At 38.1% G+C, this 20503-nt stretch overlaps 1 protein-coding gene across 1 annotated transcript in view; it reads right to left on the reverse strand.

Moving 5' to 3' along the window:
* Positions 1-20503, reverse strand: part of KIAA1109 (KIAA1109 ortholog) — a 205475-nt gene that overhangs the window by 41922 nt on the left and 143050 nt on the right. Inside the window, exons 56-59 of the mRNA XM_035023133.1 lie at positions 12674-12842; positions 10945-11156; positions 8743-8941; positions 1336-1395 (exon numbers count right to left, since the gene is read on the reverse strand). Coding sequence (XP_034879024.1) covers positions 1336-1395; positions 8743-8941; positions 10945-11156; positions 12674-12842 — 640 coding nt within the window. The remainder of the gene's footprint in view (positions 1-1335; positions 1396-8742; positions 8942-10944; positions 11157-12673; positions 12843-20503) is intronic.

The raw sequence follows: 20503 nt of genomic DNA on the forward strand, positions 1-20503 counted from the left end.
GCCACCCATGCACCCCACTCCTGGAAATTTCTTAAACTCTTCTTCAGTTCTCCATCAGTGGGACTGTTGGCCTTGCTACTTTCTGAGACAATTTACTTAGGATGAGCACCAAGGCTAGGCTTGGGGAGGACAACAGGAAATAGTAAGGAGAGAAAGGAAATCTACTAACTTTAATCAGCTTCTACTCGTGCTGACATTTTAAGAGCCCTTAAATAAATATCTTCCTTTAGCTTACCCTTACTTTATACCAAGTAAAATCAAAATCAATAAAAATTTACATTAGACAAGTTATAACTTCCAGAGTTATCTCCTAACCAGTTTCCTAAGATTTTTTTCCTTTCTCATCCTTGGAAGTGTCTTTCTTGCTCACAAAAATTCAGTGGCTCTCCCACTGTCCACCAAATTAAGTCCAGACTCCTTAATTTGAGATTTAACATTTTTCCCATATTATTTTTCACATAACTCTGTTCCACCCAGGCTGGACAATTCTAACTAGACACCGTTTTCATAGCATAACTAATATTCTGTCTGCCTGAATTTTCTGACCCATACCCTTCCAGTTTCTGCTTCAGAAACAATTTTATCTGTCAAGTCCCTATTCAAATGCTTCTTAAATATTAAAAGAAGCTTTTCTCTGGGCCGCATGGGTGGCTCAGTTGGTTAAGTGTCTGCCTTCGGCTCAAGTCCTGATCCCAGAGTACTGGGATCAAGCTTGCCTCTGGGCTCCCCACTCTGTGGGGAGCCCGCTTCTCCCTCTGCTTCTGCCTCTCTCTCTCTGCCTCTGCCTCTCTCTCTCTGCCTCTGCCTCTCTCTCTCTGCCTCTGCCTCTCTCTCTCTGCCTCTGCCTCTCTCTCATGAATAAATACAATCTTCAATCTTAAAAAAAAAAAAAAAGATTTCTCTAATCCTAGTATCCTTCCAAATTTGGAATTTTTCTCTCCCCTCAGTAGATTTCAGAAGCAATTAGAACTTCATATTTTATTGAACTTACTACTTATTATAGCTTAGTCATGCTGCAGAGCCTCAACTACATTAGAATTTAAATTTATACAGAGTAGAAAGTATATCTTATTCGTATTTGTCTTTCCCAAAACTTTTTGCAGTATATCAGCAAGTGTCTAATAAATAATTGTTAAATAAATAAAAATATGCTAATATCAAAAATAGTTTTAAAATCAGGGAACACCAGAATTAGTTTAGTTAAAAGACTCTCTTAATGTTAATGTAAAGGCTATATATGTCTGTGTATATATGTGTATTTACATATATATATATATATAAAAAGGCAGAATTCTAACGTATATGTAAAAAAGGTAATACCAGTCATGAACTTACCGGCAGCTGCTTGTCCTGTAGTCCTAGAACATACTTCATAGGTGCCATCTGGAACTACACCTGCACAAAAATCACCCCAAAAATAGTTTTCAATAAAATTATGGATGTGAGCATCGTTTCTTGATTAAAACTCTTCAGAGTATAGGGATAGAGGGTACATACCTTAATATCATAAAAGCCATCTATGAAAAACCCACAGCAAATATCATTCTCAATGGGGAAAAACTGAGAGCTTTCCCCCTAAGGTCAGGAACACGGCAGGGATGTCCACTATCACCACTGCTATTCAACATAGTACTAGAAGTCCTAGCCACAGCAATCAGACAACAAAAAGAAATCAAAGGCATCTGAATCGGCAAAGAAGAAGTCAAACTCTCACGCTTTGCAGATGATATGATACTTTATGTGGAAAACCCAAGACTCCACCCCAAAACTGCTAGAACTCATACAGGAATTCAGTAAAGTGGCAGGATATAAAATCATTGCACAGAAATCAGTTGCATTTCTATACACCAGCAACAAGACAAAAGAAAGAGAAATTAGGAGTTGATCCCATTTACAATTGCACCCAAAACCATAAGATACCTAGGAATAAATCTAACCAAAGAGGCAAAGAATCTGTACTCAGAAAACTATAGAATACTCTGAAAGAAATTGAGGAAGACACTAAGAAATGGAAAAACGCTCTATGCTCATCGATTGGAAGAACAAAGATTGTGAAAATGTCTATGCCTCCTAGAGCAATCTATACATTTAATGCAATCCCTATCAAAATACCATCCACTTTTTTCAAAGAAATGGAATAAATAATCCTAAAATTTCTATGGAACCAGAAAAGACCCCGAATAGCCAGAGGAATGTTGAAAAAGAAAAGCAAAGCTGGCAGCATCACAATTCCAGACCTCAAGCTCTATTACAAAGCTGTCATCATCAAGACAGTATGGTACTGGCACAAAAACAGACACATAGATCAATGGAACAGAATAGAGAGCCCAGAAATGGACCCTCAACTCTATGGTGAACTCATCTTCGACAAAGCAGGAAAGAATGTCTAATGGATAAAAGACAGTCTCTTCAACAAATGGTGCTGGGAAAATTGGACAGCCACATGCAAAAGAATGAAACTGGACCATTTCCTTACACCACACACAAAAATAAACTCAAATGGTTGAAAGACCTCAATGTGAGACAGGAATCCATCAAAATCCTAGAGGAGAACACAGGCAGCAACCTCTTCGACCTCAGCCGCAACAACTTCTTCCTAGAAACATCACCAAAGGCAAGGGAAGCAAGGGCAAAAATGAGCTATTGGGACTTCATCAAGATAAAAAGCTTTTGCACAGCAAAAGAAACAGTCAACGAAACCAAAAGACAACTGACAGAATGGGAGAAGATATTTGCAAATGACATACCAGATAAAGGGCTAGTATCCAAAATCTATAAAGAACTCATCAAACTCAACACCCAAAGAACAAAGAATCCAATTAAGAAATGGGCAGAAGACATGAACAGACATTTTTCCAAAGAAGACATCCAAATGGCCAACAGACACATGAAAAAGTGCTCAATATCACTCGGCATCAGGGAAATCCAAATCAAAACCTCAATGAGATATCACCTCACACCAGTCAGAATGGCTAAAATTAACAAGTCAGGAAACGACAGATGTTGGCGGGGATGCGGAGAAAGGGGAACCCTCCTACACTGTTGGTGGGAATGCAAACTGGTGCAGCCACTCTGGAAAACTGTATGGAGGTTCCTCAAAAAGTTGAAAATAGAGCTACCATATGATCCAGCAATTGCACTACTGGGTATTTACCCCAAAGATACAAAAGTAGGGATCCGAAGGGGTACGTGCACCCCGATGTTTATAGCAGCAATGTCCACAATAGCCAAACTGTGGAAAGAGCCAAGATGTCCATCGACAGATGAATGGATAAAGAAGATGTGGTATATATATACAATGGAATATTATGCAGCCATCAAAAGGAATGAAATCTTGCCATTTGCAACGACGTGGATGGAACTGGAGGGTATTATGTTGAGTGAAATAAGTCAAACAGAGAAAGACATGTATCATATGATCTCACTGATATGAGGAATTCTTAATCGCAGGAAACAAACTGAGTGTTGTTGGAGTGGGGGGTGGGGTGGGAGGGATGGGGGGACTGGGTGATAGACACTGGGGAGTGTATGTGCTCTGGTAAGCGCTGTGAATTGTGCAAGACTGTTGAATCTCAGATCTGTACCTCTGAAACAAATAATGCAATATATATTAAGAAAAAAAAAAAAAGAAGAAGAAGAAGAAGGTAGCGGGAGGGGAAGAATGAAGTGGGGGAAATCGGAGGGGTAGACGAACCATGAGAGACGATGGACTCTGAAAAACAAACAGGGTTCTAGAGGGGAGGGGGGTGGGAGGATGGGTTAGCCTGGTGGTGGGTATTTAGGAGGGCACATTCTGCATGGAGCACTGGGTGTTGTGCACAAACAATGAATCATGGAACACTTCATCTAAAACTAATGTTGTAATGTAAGGGGATTAACATAAGAATAAAAAAATTAAAAAAAAAAAAAAAAAAAGAACTCAATCAAACTCAACACCCAAAGAACAAATGATCCAATCAAGAAATGGGCAGAAGACATGAACAAACATTTTTCCAAAGAAGACATCCAAATGGCCAACAGACACGTGAAAAAGTGCTCAACATCACTCGGCATCAGGGAAATCCAAATCAAAACCTCAATGAGATACCACCTCACACCAGTCATGGTGGCTAAAATGAACAAGTCAGGAAACGACAGATGTTGGCGGGGATGTGGAGAAAGGGGAACCCTCCTACACTGTTGGAGGGTTATAGCAGCACTGTCCTCAATAGCCAAACTATGGAAAGAGCCTAGCTGTCCATCAACAGATGAATGGATAAAGAAGATGTAGGGTGTGTGTGTGTCTGTGTGAATGTAAACACACACACACACACACACACACTGGAATATTATGCAGCCATCAAAACCCCCTAAAATCTTGCCATTTGCAACAACGTGGATGGAATTAGAGGGTAATACACTAAGTGAAATAAGTCAATCAGAGAAAGACAAGTATAATATGATCATATGATCTCACTGATATGAGGAATTTGAGAACCAAGACAGGGGATCATAGGGGAAGAGAGGAAAAAATGAAACAAGATGAAACCAGAGAGGGAGACAAACCATAAGAGACTCTTAATCTCAGGAAACAAACTGAGGGTTGCTGGAGTGGTGGGGGGTGGGAGGGATAGGGTGGCTGGGTGATGGACATTGGGGAGGGTATGTGCTATGGTGAGCACTGTGAATTGTGTTAAGACTGATGAATCACAGACCTGTACCTCTGAAACAAATAATACATTATATATTAAAAAAAAAAAAGATAGTAGGAAGGGAAAAATGAAGGGGGGGATTGGAGGGGGAGATGAACCATGAAAGACTATGGACTCTGAGAAACAAACTGAGGGTTTTAGAGGAGTGGGGGGTAGGGGGATGGGTTAGCCCAGTGATGGATATTAAGGAGGGCACATATTGCATGGAGCACTGGGTGTTATACACAAACAATGAATCATGGATCACTACATCAAAAACTAATGATGTAATGTATGGTGACTAACATAACATAATAAAATAAAATTTAAAAAAATTATGCTTGTGATTAAATACTGTAATGTTTCACCCGAAGACTATTATCTAAATATAAACAGAATCACTAGCCTCTTTAGGCTTCAATTTCTAATCTGCAGAATGAAACATCTACCTTAGATGACTCGTAATATTCCATAACTCAACATTTTTTTATTTTATGCTTTTAAGAATTTAACTGCAGCTTTATCTTTACATTCTGCATGTGACAATACCTGGTCAACTCTGAAGCTCTAGTTTCTAGATGGTATGACAATTTGTGCCATCATGTAAATGGCACTTTGAGAATGCAAATGATTTAAAAAATAGTTTTCTGTTAATAAAGGACTTCCACATTTAGGTCACAGACAGGATTTATCAGCCTTGTCTTTTCATGGATCATTTTTTTTTTAAGACTTCATTTATTTATTTGACAAAGAGAAACAGCGAGAGAGAGCACAAGCAAAGGCGGAGTGGGAGAGGGAGAAGCAGGCTCCCCGCTGAGCAGGGAGCCCGACGTGGGGCTCGATCCCAGTACCCTGGGACCATGACCTGAGCCAAAGGCAGACGCTTAACGACTGAGCTACCCAGGCGCCCCTCATGGATCATTTTATGAGAAAAAAAAAATGACTGACTGCCATGATGTCAGTCTCATACAATTACTCTCTTAAGGTCATGGGCCTATCCTCAGAACATATCTAACTTTAACTCTGAAATATTTACTACCACTTAACTTTAATCTGATAACTTCAACTTCAAAAAAAAAAAAAGGTGAACTAAATTAACAATTTTAAACAGTAAAGGGACATACCACCTTTGAAACAACTTTTCAAAAAGTAAAGTCTAAGGACAGGGTTAAGACTCTTAGTAATCCTTCATAGGAACCAAATTTCAATCTAAACCTGGTAGTACATAAGTCTTAAATGAAATGTCCTTCTGCGATTCATTCTGTATCCTAAGTTGGTATTCAAATGTTACTTAAATCTGAGCTGCAGAAATACTGTAACTTATTTTGGGAGAAAGAGTGTATTAAGTAATAATATTATGTGGGTTTTTAAAAGATAATGCCAGTAACTTTAAAATCTAAATTATATTTTTGAACCATATGGTACCTGTGCTTCGTATATAAATTACAGAATATGAGAGAACTAGAACTTGTCTTAGGGTAAAAGATTGTCCAATTCACCCTTACAGTCATGGTTATAAATCAGAACAAAAGGAACTTAGATAACTCTTTCAAATCTATGAATGCTAGAGTGAAAAAGAAAACCCTCTGAAATTTGAGTAACATAATGGAGGCAAATGAAAGCTAGTAAATAAAAAAAGGATAGAAAACTTTCAGGATTTCCAATCCCAAGAAGTGTCAGAGAATTTTAAAAAATTAAGTTTAAAAAAATTATATAAATTCATATATTACAGAGCCATGATGAATTAAAAAGGAATATTAAGATTTTTAGGAGTAGATCCAAATCCTCAAAGTGAGGAGAAGGGAATCAACTAGCCTCTTCCCTGTTGTGCCTATGGTCTCTGAGTCAGAGACAGAATGCTGAGTTGGATCAACCATTAGTCTGAATCCAGGATAGCAATTTTCCTGCTCTTTCGACCTAATGTTACCCAGGTGTTAACATAGAGCTTGGAGTCTTTCAAACTTCTTCTACACCCCCACCCCCATGCTACAGTTTCAAAGTTTTAATGGTTCATATAAATTTTTTTTTAAAGATTTATTATTATTTTTTTTAATTTGACAGAGAGCAAGAGAGGGAACAACACAAGCAGGGGGAGTGGGAGAGGGAGAAGCAGGCTTCCCACTGAGCAGGGAGCCCGGTGCAGGGCTGGATCCCAGGAACCTGGGATCATGACCTGAGCCAAAGGCAGATGCTTAACGACTGAGCCACCCCAGGTGCCCCTGGTTTATATAATTTTTATAAATAAATATTAGTAAAGATTCTGATCTTTTCTATCTACTTATATGGTCCTTTGACCATACACAGATTGTCCTTTCTAATTTTTACTGCATTTCCTAGAAAACATTATCACCCTAGAGAGGCAATTCCACTGGGCCATCTTTTTTCTAGGGCCTGATTTTAAAATGATCTGTTAAAAAAAAAAAAAAAATCCTACAGCATAACTCTACTTTCTTTGTTTCTCTACCCTAATTCAGACCTTTTTGTCAAAAATATTTAATGCCATTTATATTCTATTTATTATTACTAATAAAAACTAATTTGCCCCTGTTATAATTTAGAATACTTATATTAATAAAACAACCAATTATTCTGCTTCCTTCCCAAGACACCAAACAAAAAGCATGTTATAAAAACAAGTCATTTAGTATCCTACAAAACCTAAAATAAACCATGATTATTACAATTATCAGCATGTTAGTATTCTACTTAGTTGGTATAATATACACTGAGGTACTGAGTTATTGTTTATATATTTTTAATACATGTTTTTGATTTTGATTCAGAGGCATATTTCTTAGGCATCTTCCCTTTATAATAAACTGTTAAGGAAATGGTATTCTCTCTTTGCTTCCAAATATATTTATCCATTTTAATGATTATAAAAAAGGCAAAGTTCATCTTACTACAAATCAGTAATTTAAATTTATTTTAAGAAAAAAACAGACAAAAGAGTTATAGTGACTTTTAAAAATCACTATAACAACTGTATAAAAGCTTATTTGTTAAGATTTCTGATGAAGGCTATTTTTGTTCTTGTGGATATTAGGCACAAGTACTTTGATATCAAGTCTTCTTAGTAATCTCAAGTATTTCACAGAAATTCCAGTATTATACCTATGAATTATCTAAGTAAGAAGCAGTCAAAACCAGAATTTCACCTATAATTTTATCTAAGTTTTAATCAAAATGGAATGCCAAAACTTCAATTTTTGGTATAAAAATAATGAAAAGTTTTCTTGTTCTTTAAAGAAGACCCAGAACTGGAAAGAAGATTTTCTTCCAGTGGAGAAGGGAAAATACTGCATAAACAACAGCATACCACCTTTTGTAAAGTAATTATTAATTCTGGTTTAGAGATTGGCTGAGGAATTTTAGTTTGCAACCTTTAATTCCTCAAATGTAGTTTTTCTTTATTAGAAGATCAATGATGATTTATTAACTCTGCTATAATATTTTAAAATATTATATTATTATAATATATTAAATAAAAATAAACCCATATACCTTCAAATATATTAAAATAAAAATAAACCCATATATCTTCGAAACTGTATATAAACACAGCTTTAGTTACACCCAACCTTAAGTATTATGGAATCAGAGGAATTCACACAAGTCACACACTGTAGCTTACAAATTTAGACACACGAATTTATTCATATCAATATTATTTTATGGCTGGAGTTCCTGTTCCTGGTTATCTACAACCTGTTGTCCTATGTTATATGATGAATTGGATCCTGCACATTTATCACTTCCTTTGAAGATCCCCACAGAGCAAAGATGCTTTATCTGGTCATTCTTTAATCAATTATAGGAAAAAATCAGGTAGTAAACGAATCATCAAATGTTAGACTATCAAGAAGAATGCCTAGTTGATTTACCAAAACTACGGAAAGCTGTAGTGTTTCACAAATATGACCTACCTTCAACTAAAAATAGCCCTTATTTCAGAAAGTCCAATAACATTCCTATAGCTAAGCATCCTATGGTATTACAAATGAAGACACCGTTTTTGTTTTTTTTAATTAAAAAAATTCTAAACCTCATGCAGAAAATAAAAGACACTCACAGGCATTCATCACTAGATCGCCACGAATTTCTGGTTTCCAGTCATCCCACGACGTCTCAAAGCCATCAGCAAAACGAATACAAAAGTTTTTGAAATGCCCTTTACTAACCAGAGATTCTGAAGAACAAGCAGTGATGAGAGTACTTTCAATGGTCAGTACTAAAGCAGAACCAATGTCAAGGTCTCCAGTGTGATTAGACTGCAAAATATATTTAAAAAAAAGACAAAAGATAGAACGTTTTAAATTTGGAAATTCTCACAGGATTCATAGGAACATAAGTTTAGAAAAAGTCAAGACTAGAAATCTTCATTAAAAAGCAGCTTAGAAAGATGTCTACTTTTAAAAAATTAAATTGTTGAAGTGAATACATTTGCCACGTGCATCTTTTTTTTATTATTGTTCAATTAGCCAACATATAGTACATCATTAGTTTTTGATAATGACTCATTAGTTGCGTATGACACCCAGTGCTCATCACAACACGTGCCCTCCTTAATACCCATCATCTGGTTACCCCATCCCTCCACCCTCCTCCCTTCTGTAACCCTCAGTTTGTTTCCCGGAGTCCAGAGTCTCTCATGGTTTGTCTCCCTCTCTGATTTCTTCCCATTCAGTTTTCCCTCTCTTGCCCTGTGGTCCTCCGCACTATTCCTTATGTTCGACATATGAGTGATACCATATAATTGTCTTCATCCTTTTTTTTTTTATTTTAAACTCGCAAAAGGTAGGGGTGCCTGCATGGCTGAGTCGGTTAAGTGTCTGACTCTTGATTCCAGTGCAGGTCATGATCTCAGGGTCATGGGACTGAGCCCCAGGTGGGGCTCTGAGCTCAGTGGGGAGTCTGCTTGAGATTCTCTTCCTCTCCCTCTGCCCCTCCCCCACTCACATGCATGTGCTCTCTCTCAAATAAATAAATAAATCTTAAGAAACTCACAAAAGGTTAATTTCTCGTTTTGGGGGGCTTTTTGTTTTGTTTTGTTTTGTTTTTAGAGAGAGAGAGTACGAGCAGGTGAGGGGGAGAGGGAGAGAATCTTAAGCAGGCTCCATTTGGCATTGAGCCCCAGCAGAGCTCCACATGAGTCTCCATGTGGGGTTTGATCTCACTACCCTGATCATGACCTGAGCTGAAATCAACAGTCCGATATTTAACTGAGCCACCGAGGTGCCCCTAATCATCTAGTTTTCTATCTCAAGCTTCTGTTTTAGCCGCCTCTGGTGTATATGGCTTTCCTGTGCTCTGTCCATAATGCCATTAAAAAATCACTATTTTTCAACTCCTGAGGCATAAATTACTACATGTTGCTAATCATTGACCCAGAGTTTTTCTTCACAATGTCTTGCTAAACAAATACTAGAAGTTAAATTCATTCAACAACTGGTTACAGGTTAAGGTAAATTTTAACAGTGAAACAGACCTCTGTACTTGATATAATTGTAACCTCTTAGGCCTGATAGGGGTTTTTGCCCCTTTTTGTCTCATGTGCGTGTCCATAAATTATGAAAATTCTTGCTTCATCTGGTATACATAACTTGGAAGTTTCATTACCATTAAATATTGCAGCTTAAAGGCATTTTGAAATCCCCTAACCTATTTTAGATGAGATTACTGAACATTATTAAACAGTATTCTTAAATGTTCTTTTGCTTCTACTTTATTAACAAGTGTATGCCAAAGACCTATTTGCTAAAAAACAAAACAATAAAAATATTCTGGGGGCACTTGGGTGGCTCAGTCAGTTGGGCGGCTGCCTTCGGCTCAGGTCACGATTCTGGGGTCCTGGGATCGAGCCCCACGTCCGGCTCCCTGCTCAGCAGAGAGCTTGCTTCTCCCTCTCCTTCTGCCTGCCACTCTGCCTACTTGTGTTCTCTCTCTATCTCTCTGTCAAATAAATAAATAAAATCTTTAAAAAAACAATTCTGAAAACTAAGCTGCTTATTTTCAAGGTAAAAATTAAGATTTATCAGATGGGTATCAATCTCATCACAATTCTGTGGCAGAGTGCTTCAGAGCAAAGTCTCATGAGATTCATATTTAATACACTGTGGATGAATAATGGCTGAAGGAACCCAATCTTACTTGCTATTTACTAAACTCAAGTTATAAACTGTTAATATGAAAAAATTATTATACTCCATATACAAAGAAATGGTTAGTAGAATGTTGTGCTCTTAATCTTGGACTATGATTTGATTTTTTGTACCTGTGCAGTATTTGTGATGGGCAGACATATTCCCAGATCATTCACAGTGAGCTGGAGGAAGAGAGTCCCAAAGGCCTGGGCTGATGTTTGCTGGATACCCGGTAGCATATCTACCACTTCCTTTGTAGCCATATGAATATCTTTATGTAAAGCCATTCGTTGTTCATTCCAGTTGTCATAGGCAGCCTTATAATTCAGCCAAAATAGCACAGCTTTTTATAATTAAGGCGGGGTGGAAAGAAAATTAAAATCAAAGCTGTAAAGCTAGAAGGCAAGTAAAACTCAGTAGCTTCAAAATCTAGCTGATTAATAAAAATTACTCCCATGAGAAAATTATAGCATTAGAATTAGAAAGGATCTAAGAGGATACAGTCAATTTGACAAATGAAAGCAGGCAACTGCATAATGGCAGAAAGAAGAAAGTATTCCAGGTCCATTTGTTCATTTAACAAATTATTTGCAAAATGCCTATTAGATGCTATGCACTAGGATGTAATAAAAATGAAATGAAAACAGAACATGGTCCCTGACCTTGTAGAGCTTACTGTTACTACTGTTAAAAATTCTTGAAGGAGACGTACATAACAGTAGAAGTATATATCAAAAAGATAGGACCTACAAAGAGAGGCCAAGACATCTGAGTCTGTAACAAGAATGGAACCTTATGGAAAACCCTCATTTAATGCAGTGTACAGAAGGAGGAGCCTAAAGAGGAGATAAAATGAAGGGGCTAGGGAAGCAGAAGGAGAAGTGTCATGGACACAAAGAGTAAAAAGTATTTTAAGGAGTTGTTGAAAGCTGATGAAAGGTTAGTTAGATGTGAAATGAAAAAAGTGCACAGAATTTAGCAAAATAAAACATTATCCATAACACTGCCAAAAGAATAGTTTTCTAATAGACTTATTACCAGCCAATGCCTACCACTAATTTAAATCTTAAATGGCTTCAAAAATGGTTCTTCATTACTTCTACAATTCCAACATATATGCCCAATATACATTAATTAGACCGTATCTATCTGTTCAGTCTTACTTCCTATTATTTATGAAAGCTGCTACATGTTTTAGACCTCTGTGTTAATATATATTCATTCATATTCCCTCTCATTTGGTAAATATTTATTTAGTTCTTACTATAAGCGAGGCACTATTCTAGACCTTCAGATACAAAGGTAAAAAAGACTAGCTTCATTTCCTTGTCTCCCTGGTGAACTCCTAACTCCAAGTCAAATCTGAAGAATTAGTTTCTCCTCTAAGAAGCACAGGCAAAGTTAGAAGGCTCCCTCAGATATGAGAACAGGTATCTCTAACTCCTCTCTTCAGTATACTTTGCTTTCTCCCATTGGACTGAGAGGTCCTTGAGGGCAGGGAATCCTGTTTTCTGTATTTGTATTCCACTTCCAGACAGTAAATGTTTACAGAAAAATGAATAAAGACAGTGCCAAAACAAATGGGTGCATTAGTTTCTGAAACCAAAAAACTTAGTATTACAATTAAAATTCTGAATCAGACATCCTATATATCCATGTAGAAAGCAAATGACTTTAAAAAGAAGTAACTTTAAAAACTGAAAGGAATAAGCAAAACACTTTTTTTGGATGCTCATATTTCAGATTTAGGAGACATTTAGCTGTCAAGCATTTACACTAGTAAACTACAGATGATTTTTATCCAACATTGCTAAAATATTTCTAAATCCAACAAGATAGTGTTAATGGACTTTATCTTACCTCTATCAAAGGCCACAGGCTGTGCATAAACAATGGGTCTATTCAAGGTAATAAGCACAGCTTCTCTATCTGAAGAACCACTGATTTCTTCTCGGAGGGCATTTCTTAATCCGATTCTGGTTTTAAAATAGGCAACTTGATGAAAATCAGAACCAGCTTCTTCATAAACCTAAAATAAAATTAAACGCTCAATAAAACCAAGTAATGGAAAATGTTTTGATAAAAAACCTAAAAGTTTTAACACCATTAATGGTATTATTCACCAAAAGAGCTATCATATATTTTTCTCAATTTTATTTATCAATGATATATTCCTTATATTTTGTACCATAAACACCTGAAATTAATACATAACATGAATGGGTAAATAAGACGTAAACATGAAGTCATACATAAAGCTGTAGAAAAGCTAGGACGAGGTCCATTTTTTTTTATTATGTTATGTTAATCACCATACATTACATCATTACTTTTTGATGTAGTGTTCCATGATTCATTGTTTGCGTATAACACCCAGTGCTCCATGCAGTACGTGCCCTCTTTAATACCCATCACAAGGCTAACCCATCCCCCCCAACCCCCTCCCCTCTTGAACCCTCAGTTTGTTTCTCAGAGTCCATAGTCTCTCATGGTTCGTCTCCCCTCCGATTCCCCCCCCCTTCATTTTTCCCTTCCTACTATCTTCTTTTTTTTTTAAACATATAATGTATTATTTGTTTCAGAGGTACAGGTCTGTGATTCAACAGTCTTACACAATTCACAATGCTCACCATAGCACATACCCTCCCCAATGTCTATCACCCAGCCACTCCATCCCTCCCCCCCCCCACCACTCCAGCAACCCTCAGTTTGTTTCCTGACATTAAGAATTCCTCATATCTGAAATCATATGATACATGTCTTTCTCTGATAGACATATTTTGCTTAGCATAATACCCTCCAGTTCCATCCACGACATTGCAAATGGCAAGATTTCATTCCTTTTGATGGCTGCATGATATGGCTGATATATATATATATCTCACATCTTCTTTATCCATTCATCTGTCGATGGACATCTTGGCTCTTTCCATAGTTTGGCTATTGTGGACATTGCTGCTATAAACGTCAGGGTGCATGTACCCCTTCAGATCACTGCATTTGTATCTTTGGGGTAAACACCCAGTAGTGCAATTGCCGGGTCATAGGGCAGCTCTATTTTCAACTTTTTGAGGAAGCTCCATACTGTTTTCCAGAGTGGCTGCACCAGCTTGCATTCCCACCAACAGTGTAGGAGGGTTCCCCTTTTTCCGCATCCCTGCTAACATCTGTCATTTCCTGACTTATTCATTTTAGCCATTCTGACTGGTGTGAGGTGGTATCTCATTGAGGTTTTGATTTGGATTTCCCTGATGCCGAGCGATATTGAGCACTTTTTCATGTGTCTGTTGGCCATTTGGATGTCTTCTTTGGAAAAATGTCTGTTCATGTCTTCTGCCCATTTCTTGATTGGATCATTTGTTCTTTGGGTGTTGAATTTGATAAGTTCTTTATGGATTTTGGATACTAGCCCTTTACTGATATGTCATTTGCAAATATCTTCTCCCATTCTGTTGGTTGTCTTTTGGTTTTGTTGACTGTTTCTTTTGCTGTGCAAAAGCTTTTTATCTTGATGAAGTCCCAATAGTTCATTTTTGCCCTTGCTTCCCTTGCCTTTGGCGATGTTTCTAGAAAAAACTTGCTGCGGCTGAGGTCGAAGAGGTTGCTGCCTGTGTTCTCCTTTAGGAGTCTGATGGACTCCTGTCTCACATTTAGGTCTTTCAACCATTTTTTTTTTTAAAGATTTTATTTATTTATTTGACAGAGAGAGACACAGTGAGAGAGGGAACACAAGCAGGAGGAGTAGGAGAGGGAGAAGCAGGCCTCCCGCTGAGGAGGGAGCCCGATGCGGGGCTCGATCCCAGGACCCTGGGATCATGACCTGAGCTGAAGGCAGATGCTTAACAAATGAGCCACCCAGGCGCCCCTCTTTCAACCATTTTGAGTCTATTTTTGTGTGTGGTGTAAGGAAATGGTCCAGTTTCATTCTTCTGCATGTGGCTGTCCAATTTTCCCAACACCATTTGTTGAAGAGACTGTCTTTTATCCATTGGACGTTCTTTCCTGCTTTGTCAAAGATGAGTTGAGCATAGAGTTGAGGGTCCATTTCTGGGCTCTCTATTCTGTTCCATTGATCTATGTGTCTGTTTTTGTACCAGTACCATACTGTCTTGATGATGACAGCTTTGTAATAGAGCTTGAAGTCTGGAATTGTGATGCCACCAGCTTTGCTTTTCATTTTCAACATTCCTCTGGCTATTCGGGGTCTTTTCTGGTTCCACAGAAATTTTAGGATTATTTGTTCCATTTCTTTGAAAAAAGTGGATGGTATTTTGATAGGAATTGCATTGAATGTGTAGATTGCTCTAGGTAGCACCGACATCTTCACAATATTTATACTTCCAAACCATGAGCATGGAATGTTTTTCCATTTCTTTGTGTCTTCCTCAATTTCTTTCATGAGTATTTTATAGTTTTCGGGGTACAGATTCTTTGCCTCTTTGGTTAGATTTATTCCTAGGTATCTTATGGTTTTGGGTGCAATTGTAAATGGGATCGACTCCTTCATTTCTCTTTCTTCTCTCATGTTGTTGGTGTATAGGAATGCCACTGATTTCTGTGCATTGGTTTTATATCCTGCCACTTTACTGAATTCCTGTATGAGTTCTAGCAGTTTTGGGGTGGAGTCTTTTGGGTTTTCCACATAAAGTATATCGTCTGCAAAGAATGAGAGTTTGACTTCTTCTTTGCCAATTCAGATGACTTTGATTTCTTTTTGTTATCTGACTGCTGTGGCTAGGACTTCTAATACTATGCTGAATAACAGTGGTGATAGCGGACATCCTTGCCGTGTTCCTGACCTTAGGGGTAAAGCTCTCAGTTTCTCCTCATTGAGAGTGATACTTGCTGTGGGTTTTTCATAGATGGCTTTTATGATATTGAGTTATGTACCCTCTATCCCTATACTCTTAAGAGTTTTGAACAAGAAAGGATGCTGTACTTTGTCAAATGCTTTCTGTGCATCTAGTGAGAGGATCATATGGTTCTTGTTCTTTCTTTTATTAAGGTATTGTATCACATTGATTGATTTGTGGATGTTGAACCCATCTTGCAGCCCAGGAATAAATCCCACTTGGTCGGGGTGAATAATCCTTTTAATGTAGTGTTGGATCCTATTGGCTAGTATTTTGGTGAGAATTTTTGCATCCATGTTCATCAAGGATATTGGTCTGTAATTCTCCTTTTTGGTGGGGTCTTTGGTTTTGGGATGAAGGTGATGATGGCCTCATAAAACGAGTTTGGAAGTTTTCTTTCCATTTCTATTTTTTGGAACAGTTTCAGAAGAATAGGTATTAATTCTTCTTTAAATGTTTGGTAGAATTCCCCTGGGAAGCCATCTGGCCCTGGGCTTTTGTTTTTTGGGAGATTTTTGATGACTGCTTCAATTTCCTTAGTGGTTACAGGTCTGTTCAGGTTTTCTATTTCTTCCTGGTTCAGTTTTGATAGTTGATACATCTCTAGGAATGCATCCATTTCTTCCAAATTATCTATTTTGCTGGCATATAGTTGCTCATAATATGTTCTTATAATTGTCTGTATTTCTTTGGTGTTGGTTGTGATCTCTCCTCTTTCATTCATGATTTTGTTGATATGGGTCATTTCCCTTTCTTTTTGATAAGTCTGGCCAGGGGTTTATCAATCATGTTTATTCTTTCAAAGAACCAGCTCCTAGTTTCGTTGATCTGTTCTACTGTTCTTTTGGTTTCTATTTCATTGATTTCTGCTCTGATCTTTATTATTTCTCTTCTTCTGCTGGGTTTAGGCTTTATTTGCTATTCTTTCTCCAGCTCCTTTAGGTGTAGGGTTAGGTTGTGTATTTGAGACTTTCTTGTTTCTTGAGAAAGGCTTGTATTGCTATATACTTTCCTGTTAGGACTGCCTTTGCTGCATCCCAAAGATTTTGAACAGTTGTGTTTTCATTTTCATTTATTTCCATGAATTTTTTTAATTCTTCTTTAATTTCCTGGTTGACCCATTCATTCTTTAGTAGGATGCTCTTTAGCTTCCATGTATTTGAGTTCTTTCCGACTTTCCTCTTGTGATTGAGTTCTAGTTTCAAAGCATTGTAGTCCGAAAATATGCAGGGAATGATCCCAATCTTTTGGTACCGGTTGAGACCTGATTTGTGACCTAGGATGTGACTATTCTGGAGAATGTTCCATGGACATTAGAGAAGAACGTGTATTCTGTTGCTTTGGGATGGAATGTTCTGAATATATCTGTGAAGTCCAATTGGTTCAGTGTCATTTAAAGTCTTTATTTCCTTGTTGATCTTTTGCTTAGATGATCTGTCCATTTCAGTGAGGGGGGTGTTAAAGTCCCCCACTATTATTGTATTGTTGTCGATGTGTTTCTTTGCTTTTGTTATTAATTGGCTTATATAATTGGCTGCTACCATGTTAGGGGCATAGATATTGATTCTTGTTGGATAGACCCTTTAAGTAGGATATAGTGTCCTTCCTCATCTCTTATTACAGTCTTTGGTTTAAAATCTAATTTGTCGGAGGTAAGGATTGCCATCCCAGCTTTCTTTTGGTGTCCATTCACATGGGAAATGGTTTTCCACCCCCTCACTTTCAATCTGGGGGTGTCTTTGGGTCTAAAATGAGTCTCTTGCAGACAGCATATATCCGATGGGTCTTGTTTTTTTTACCCAATCTGATACCCTGTGTCTTTTGATTGGGGCATTTAGCCCATTTACATTCAGGGTGACTATTGAAAGATATGAATTTAGTGCCATTGTATTGCCTGTAAGATGACTGTTACTGTATATTGTCTGTGTCCCTTTCTGGTCTATGTTACTTTAAGGCTCTCTCTTTGCTTAGAGGACCCCTTTCAATATTTCTTGTAGGGCTGGTTTCGTGTTTGCAAATTCCTTTAGTTTTTGTTTGTCCTGGAAGCTTTTTATCTCTCCTTCTATTTTCAATGACAGCCTAGCTGGATATAGTATTCTTGGATGCATATTTTTCTCATTTAGTGCTCTGAATATATCATGCCAGTCCTTTCTGGCCTGCCAGGTCTCTGTGGATAGGTCTGTTGCCAATCTAATGTTTCTACCATTGTAGGTTACAGATCCCTTGTCCCGAGCTGCTTTCAGGATTTTCTCTTTGTCTCTGAGACTCGTAAGTTTTACTATTAGATGTCGGGGTGTTGACCTATTTTTATTGATTTTGAGAGGGGTTCTCTGTGCCTCCTGGATTTTGATGCCTGTTTCCTTCCCCAAATTAGGGAAGCTCTATGCTATAATTTGCTCCAATATACCTTCTGCCCCTCTCTCTCTTTCTTCTTCTTCTGGGATCCCAATTATTCTAATATTGTTTCGTCTTATGGTATCACTTATCTCTCGAATTCTGCCCTCGTGATCCAGTAGTTGTTTATCTCTCTTTTTCTCAGCTTTATTTTCCATCATTTGGTCTTCTATATCACTAATTCTCTCTTCTGCCTCATTTATCCTAGCAGTTAGAACCTCCTTTTTTTATTGCACCTCATTAATAGTCTTTTTGATTTCGACTTGGTTAGATTTTAGTTCTTTTATTTCTCCAGAAAGGGTTTCTCTAGTATCTTCCATGCTTTTTTCAAGCCCAGCTAGTATCTTTAAAATCGTCATTCTGAACTCTAGGTTCGACATCATACTAACGTCTATATTGAGTAGGTCCCTGGCAGTCGGTACTGCCTCTTGTTCTTTTTTTTGAGGTGATTTTTTTCTGTCTTCTCATTTTGACCAGAGGACAATAGATGAATGAGAGAACAAAATGCTAAGAGGGTAACAACGACCCCAGAAAAATATACACTAAACAAATCAGAAGAGACCCGAAACTGGGGAAAAAGAAAGGGAAAGAAAGAAAAAAGAATAAGAATAAGAAAAAGAAAAAGATTAAAAAAAAGAAAAAAGAATATGATCCAATTTGATCACGCTGGTACATAGATCAGTGCCACACACTAGATTTTGGGTGTATTTTGGTCTGTTAGAAGAAAGTGCCTCCCAAAATTTTAAAGAAAGAAAAACTTATATATGTACAAAAATAAGGGTAAATACCAAAAGGGATGGAATATGACTGTACAGATGAAAATTATAGAAGATTTTATAAAAGGAATTGATAAGAAGTCGGTTGAAAAAAGAAAGAGGAGGAATTAAAAAAAAAAAAAGGAAGAGAATGTGATCAGGCAGGAGACTAGAACAAAGCCATACACTAGAGATTTAGGGTATATTTTCGTCTGTTAGAAGAAACTGTATCCCAAAATTTTAAAGAGAGAACAACTTATATATATATATATATACACACCAAAAATGACGTTAACTACTATGAAAGGATAGAATATGACTCTAACAATGAAAAATAAAAAAGATTTTTTTAAAAAGGGATTGATAAGATGTTGGTTGAAAAAGGGAAAAAGAAAAATTAAAAAAAAAAAATTAAAAAAAAAATTTAAAAAATTAACTTTGAAAGACTAAAGAATCAAGGGGAAAAAAGCCATGAATTGTATGTGCTGTATTCCCCTAGTGCTGGCGTTCTGCCGTTCTCATTGATCAGTAAACTTGGGTCTTGGCTGGCTGTTCTTGCTGATCTTCTGGGGGAGGGGCCTATTGCCGTGGTTCTCAAATGTTTTTGCGGGGGTGCGGAATTGCCCTGCCCTTGCTGGGGGCCAGGCTAATGTGCTCGGGTTTGCTCTCGGAGCTTTTGTTCCCTGCAAGCTTTCTGTACAGCTTTGGAGGATGAGAGTGAGAATGGCGGCCTCCCAATCTCCACCCCAGAAGAGTCGAGAGCTCGGGGCCCCACTCCTCAGTGTGCCCCCAGAGAAAAGCAGTCAATCACTCCCATCTCCCCAGTCTCCGGCTGCACTCCGTGCTTACCCGGCCTGTTACCGAGTATTTCTATCTCTGGCACACGACCCCATGTGGAGTCTCCAAACCCAGAAGATCCCTGTGGTGCACTCCCATGCCGCTCCTCCCAGGGGAGAAAGGGGAGTCTCCCCGGATCTGCTGATTGTTGGGTCCCTGCTGGAAGAGCAGTGGCCCGACTGTGTCACGGATCACGGTTAATGGCAACCCCGAGTTGTGAGCCCACTCCTCGGCTCCGTCTCTGCAGCCCACTTCCCTGCTGGGAGCTCTGCTACACTCAGGCACCCCCGATCTTTCTGTGACCCTGAGGGTCCTGAGACCACACTGTCCCAGCGAGGGTTCCACCCCCAGCTTAGCCACTGGAGCTACGTCCCTCAGCGGAGCAGACTTCTAAAAGTTCCGATTTTGTGCTCTGCTGCTCTATCACTTGCCAGTAGCACTGACGGAGGCCCCCTCCCCCACCATCTATCTTCCCAAAGATCGCTCAGATTCACTTCTCCGCATGTCCTACCTTCCAGAAAGTGGTTGCTTTTCTGTTCAGAGAGTTGCTGCTATTCTTTTCTTTGATCTCCTGTTGAGTTCATAGGTGTTCAGAATGGTTTGATCCCTATCTAGCTGAATTCCTGGGACCAGACGAAATTTAGGTCTCCTAATCCTCTGCCATCTTGCTTCTCCCTCCCAGACTGAGGTCCATATTTTTAATGTCAACATATTAACTGTTTCAAGATAATTAGATCCTTTTTCCTCTCAACATGTGTTTCCACTTGGAAAAAATTACTGTTTTTCTAAAGACGGCAAAAAATTTTTCTTCATTTATTCCATGTAATCTTTAATATAGCCTTTCAATTTTG

Source organism: Mirounga leonina, unplaced genomic scaffold (assembly GCF_011800145.1).
Source record: "Mirounga leonina isolate KUSES-001 unplaced genomic scaffold, KU_Mleo_1.0 Mir_176, whole genome shotgun sequence".
Classification (NCBI taxonomy): Eukaryota; Metazoa; Chordata; class Mammalia; order Carnivora; family Phocidae; genus Mirounga; species Mirounga leonina.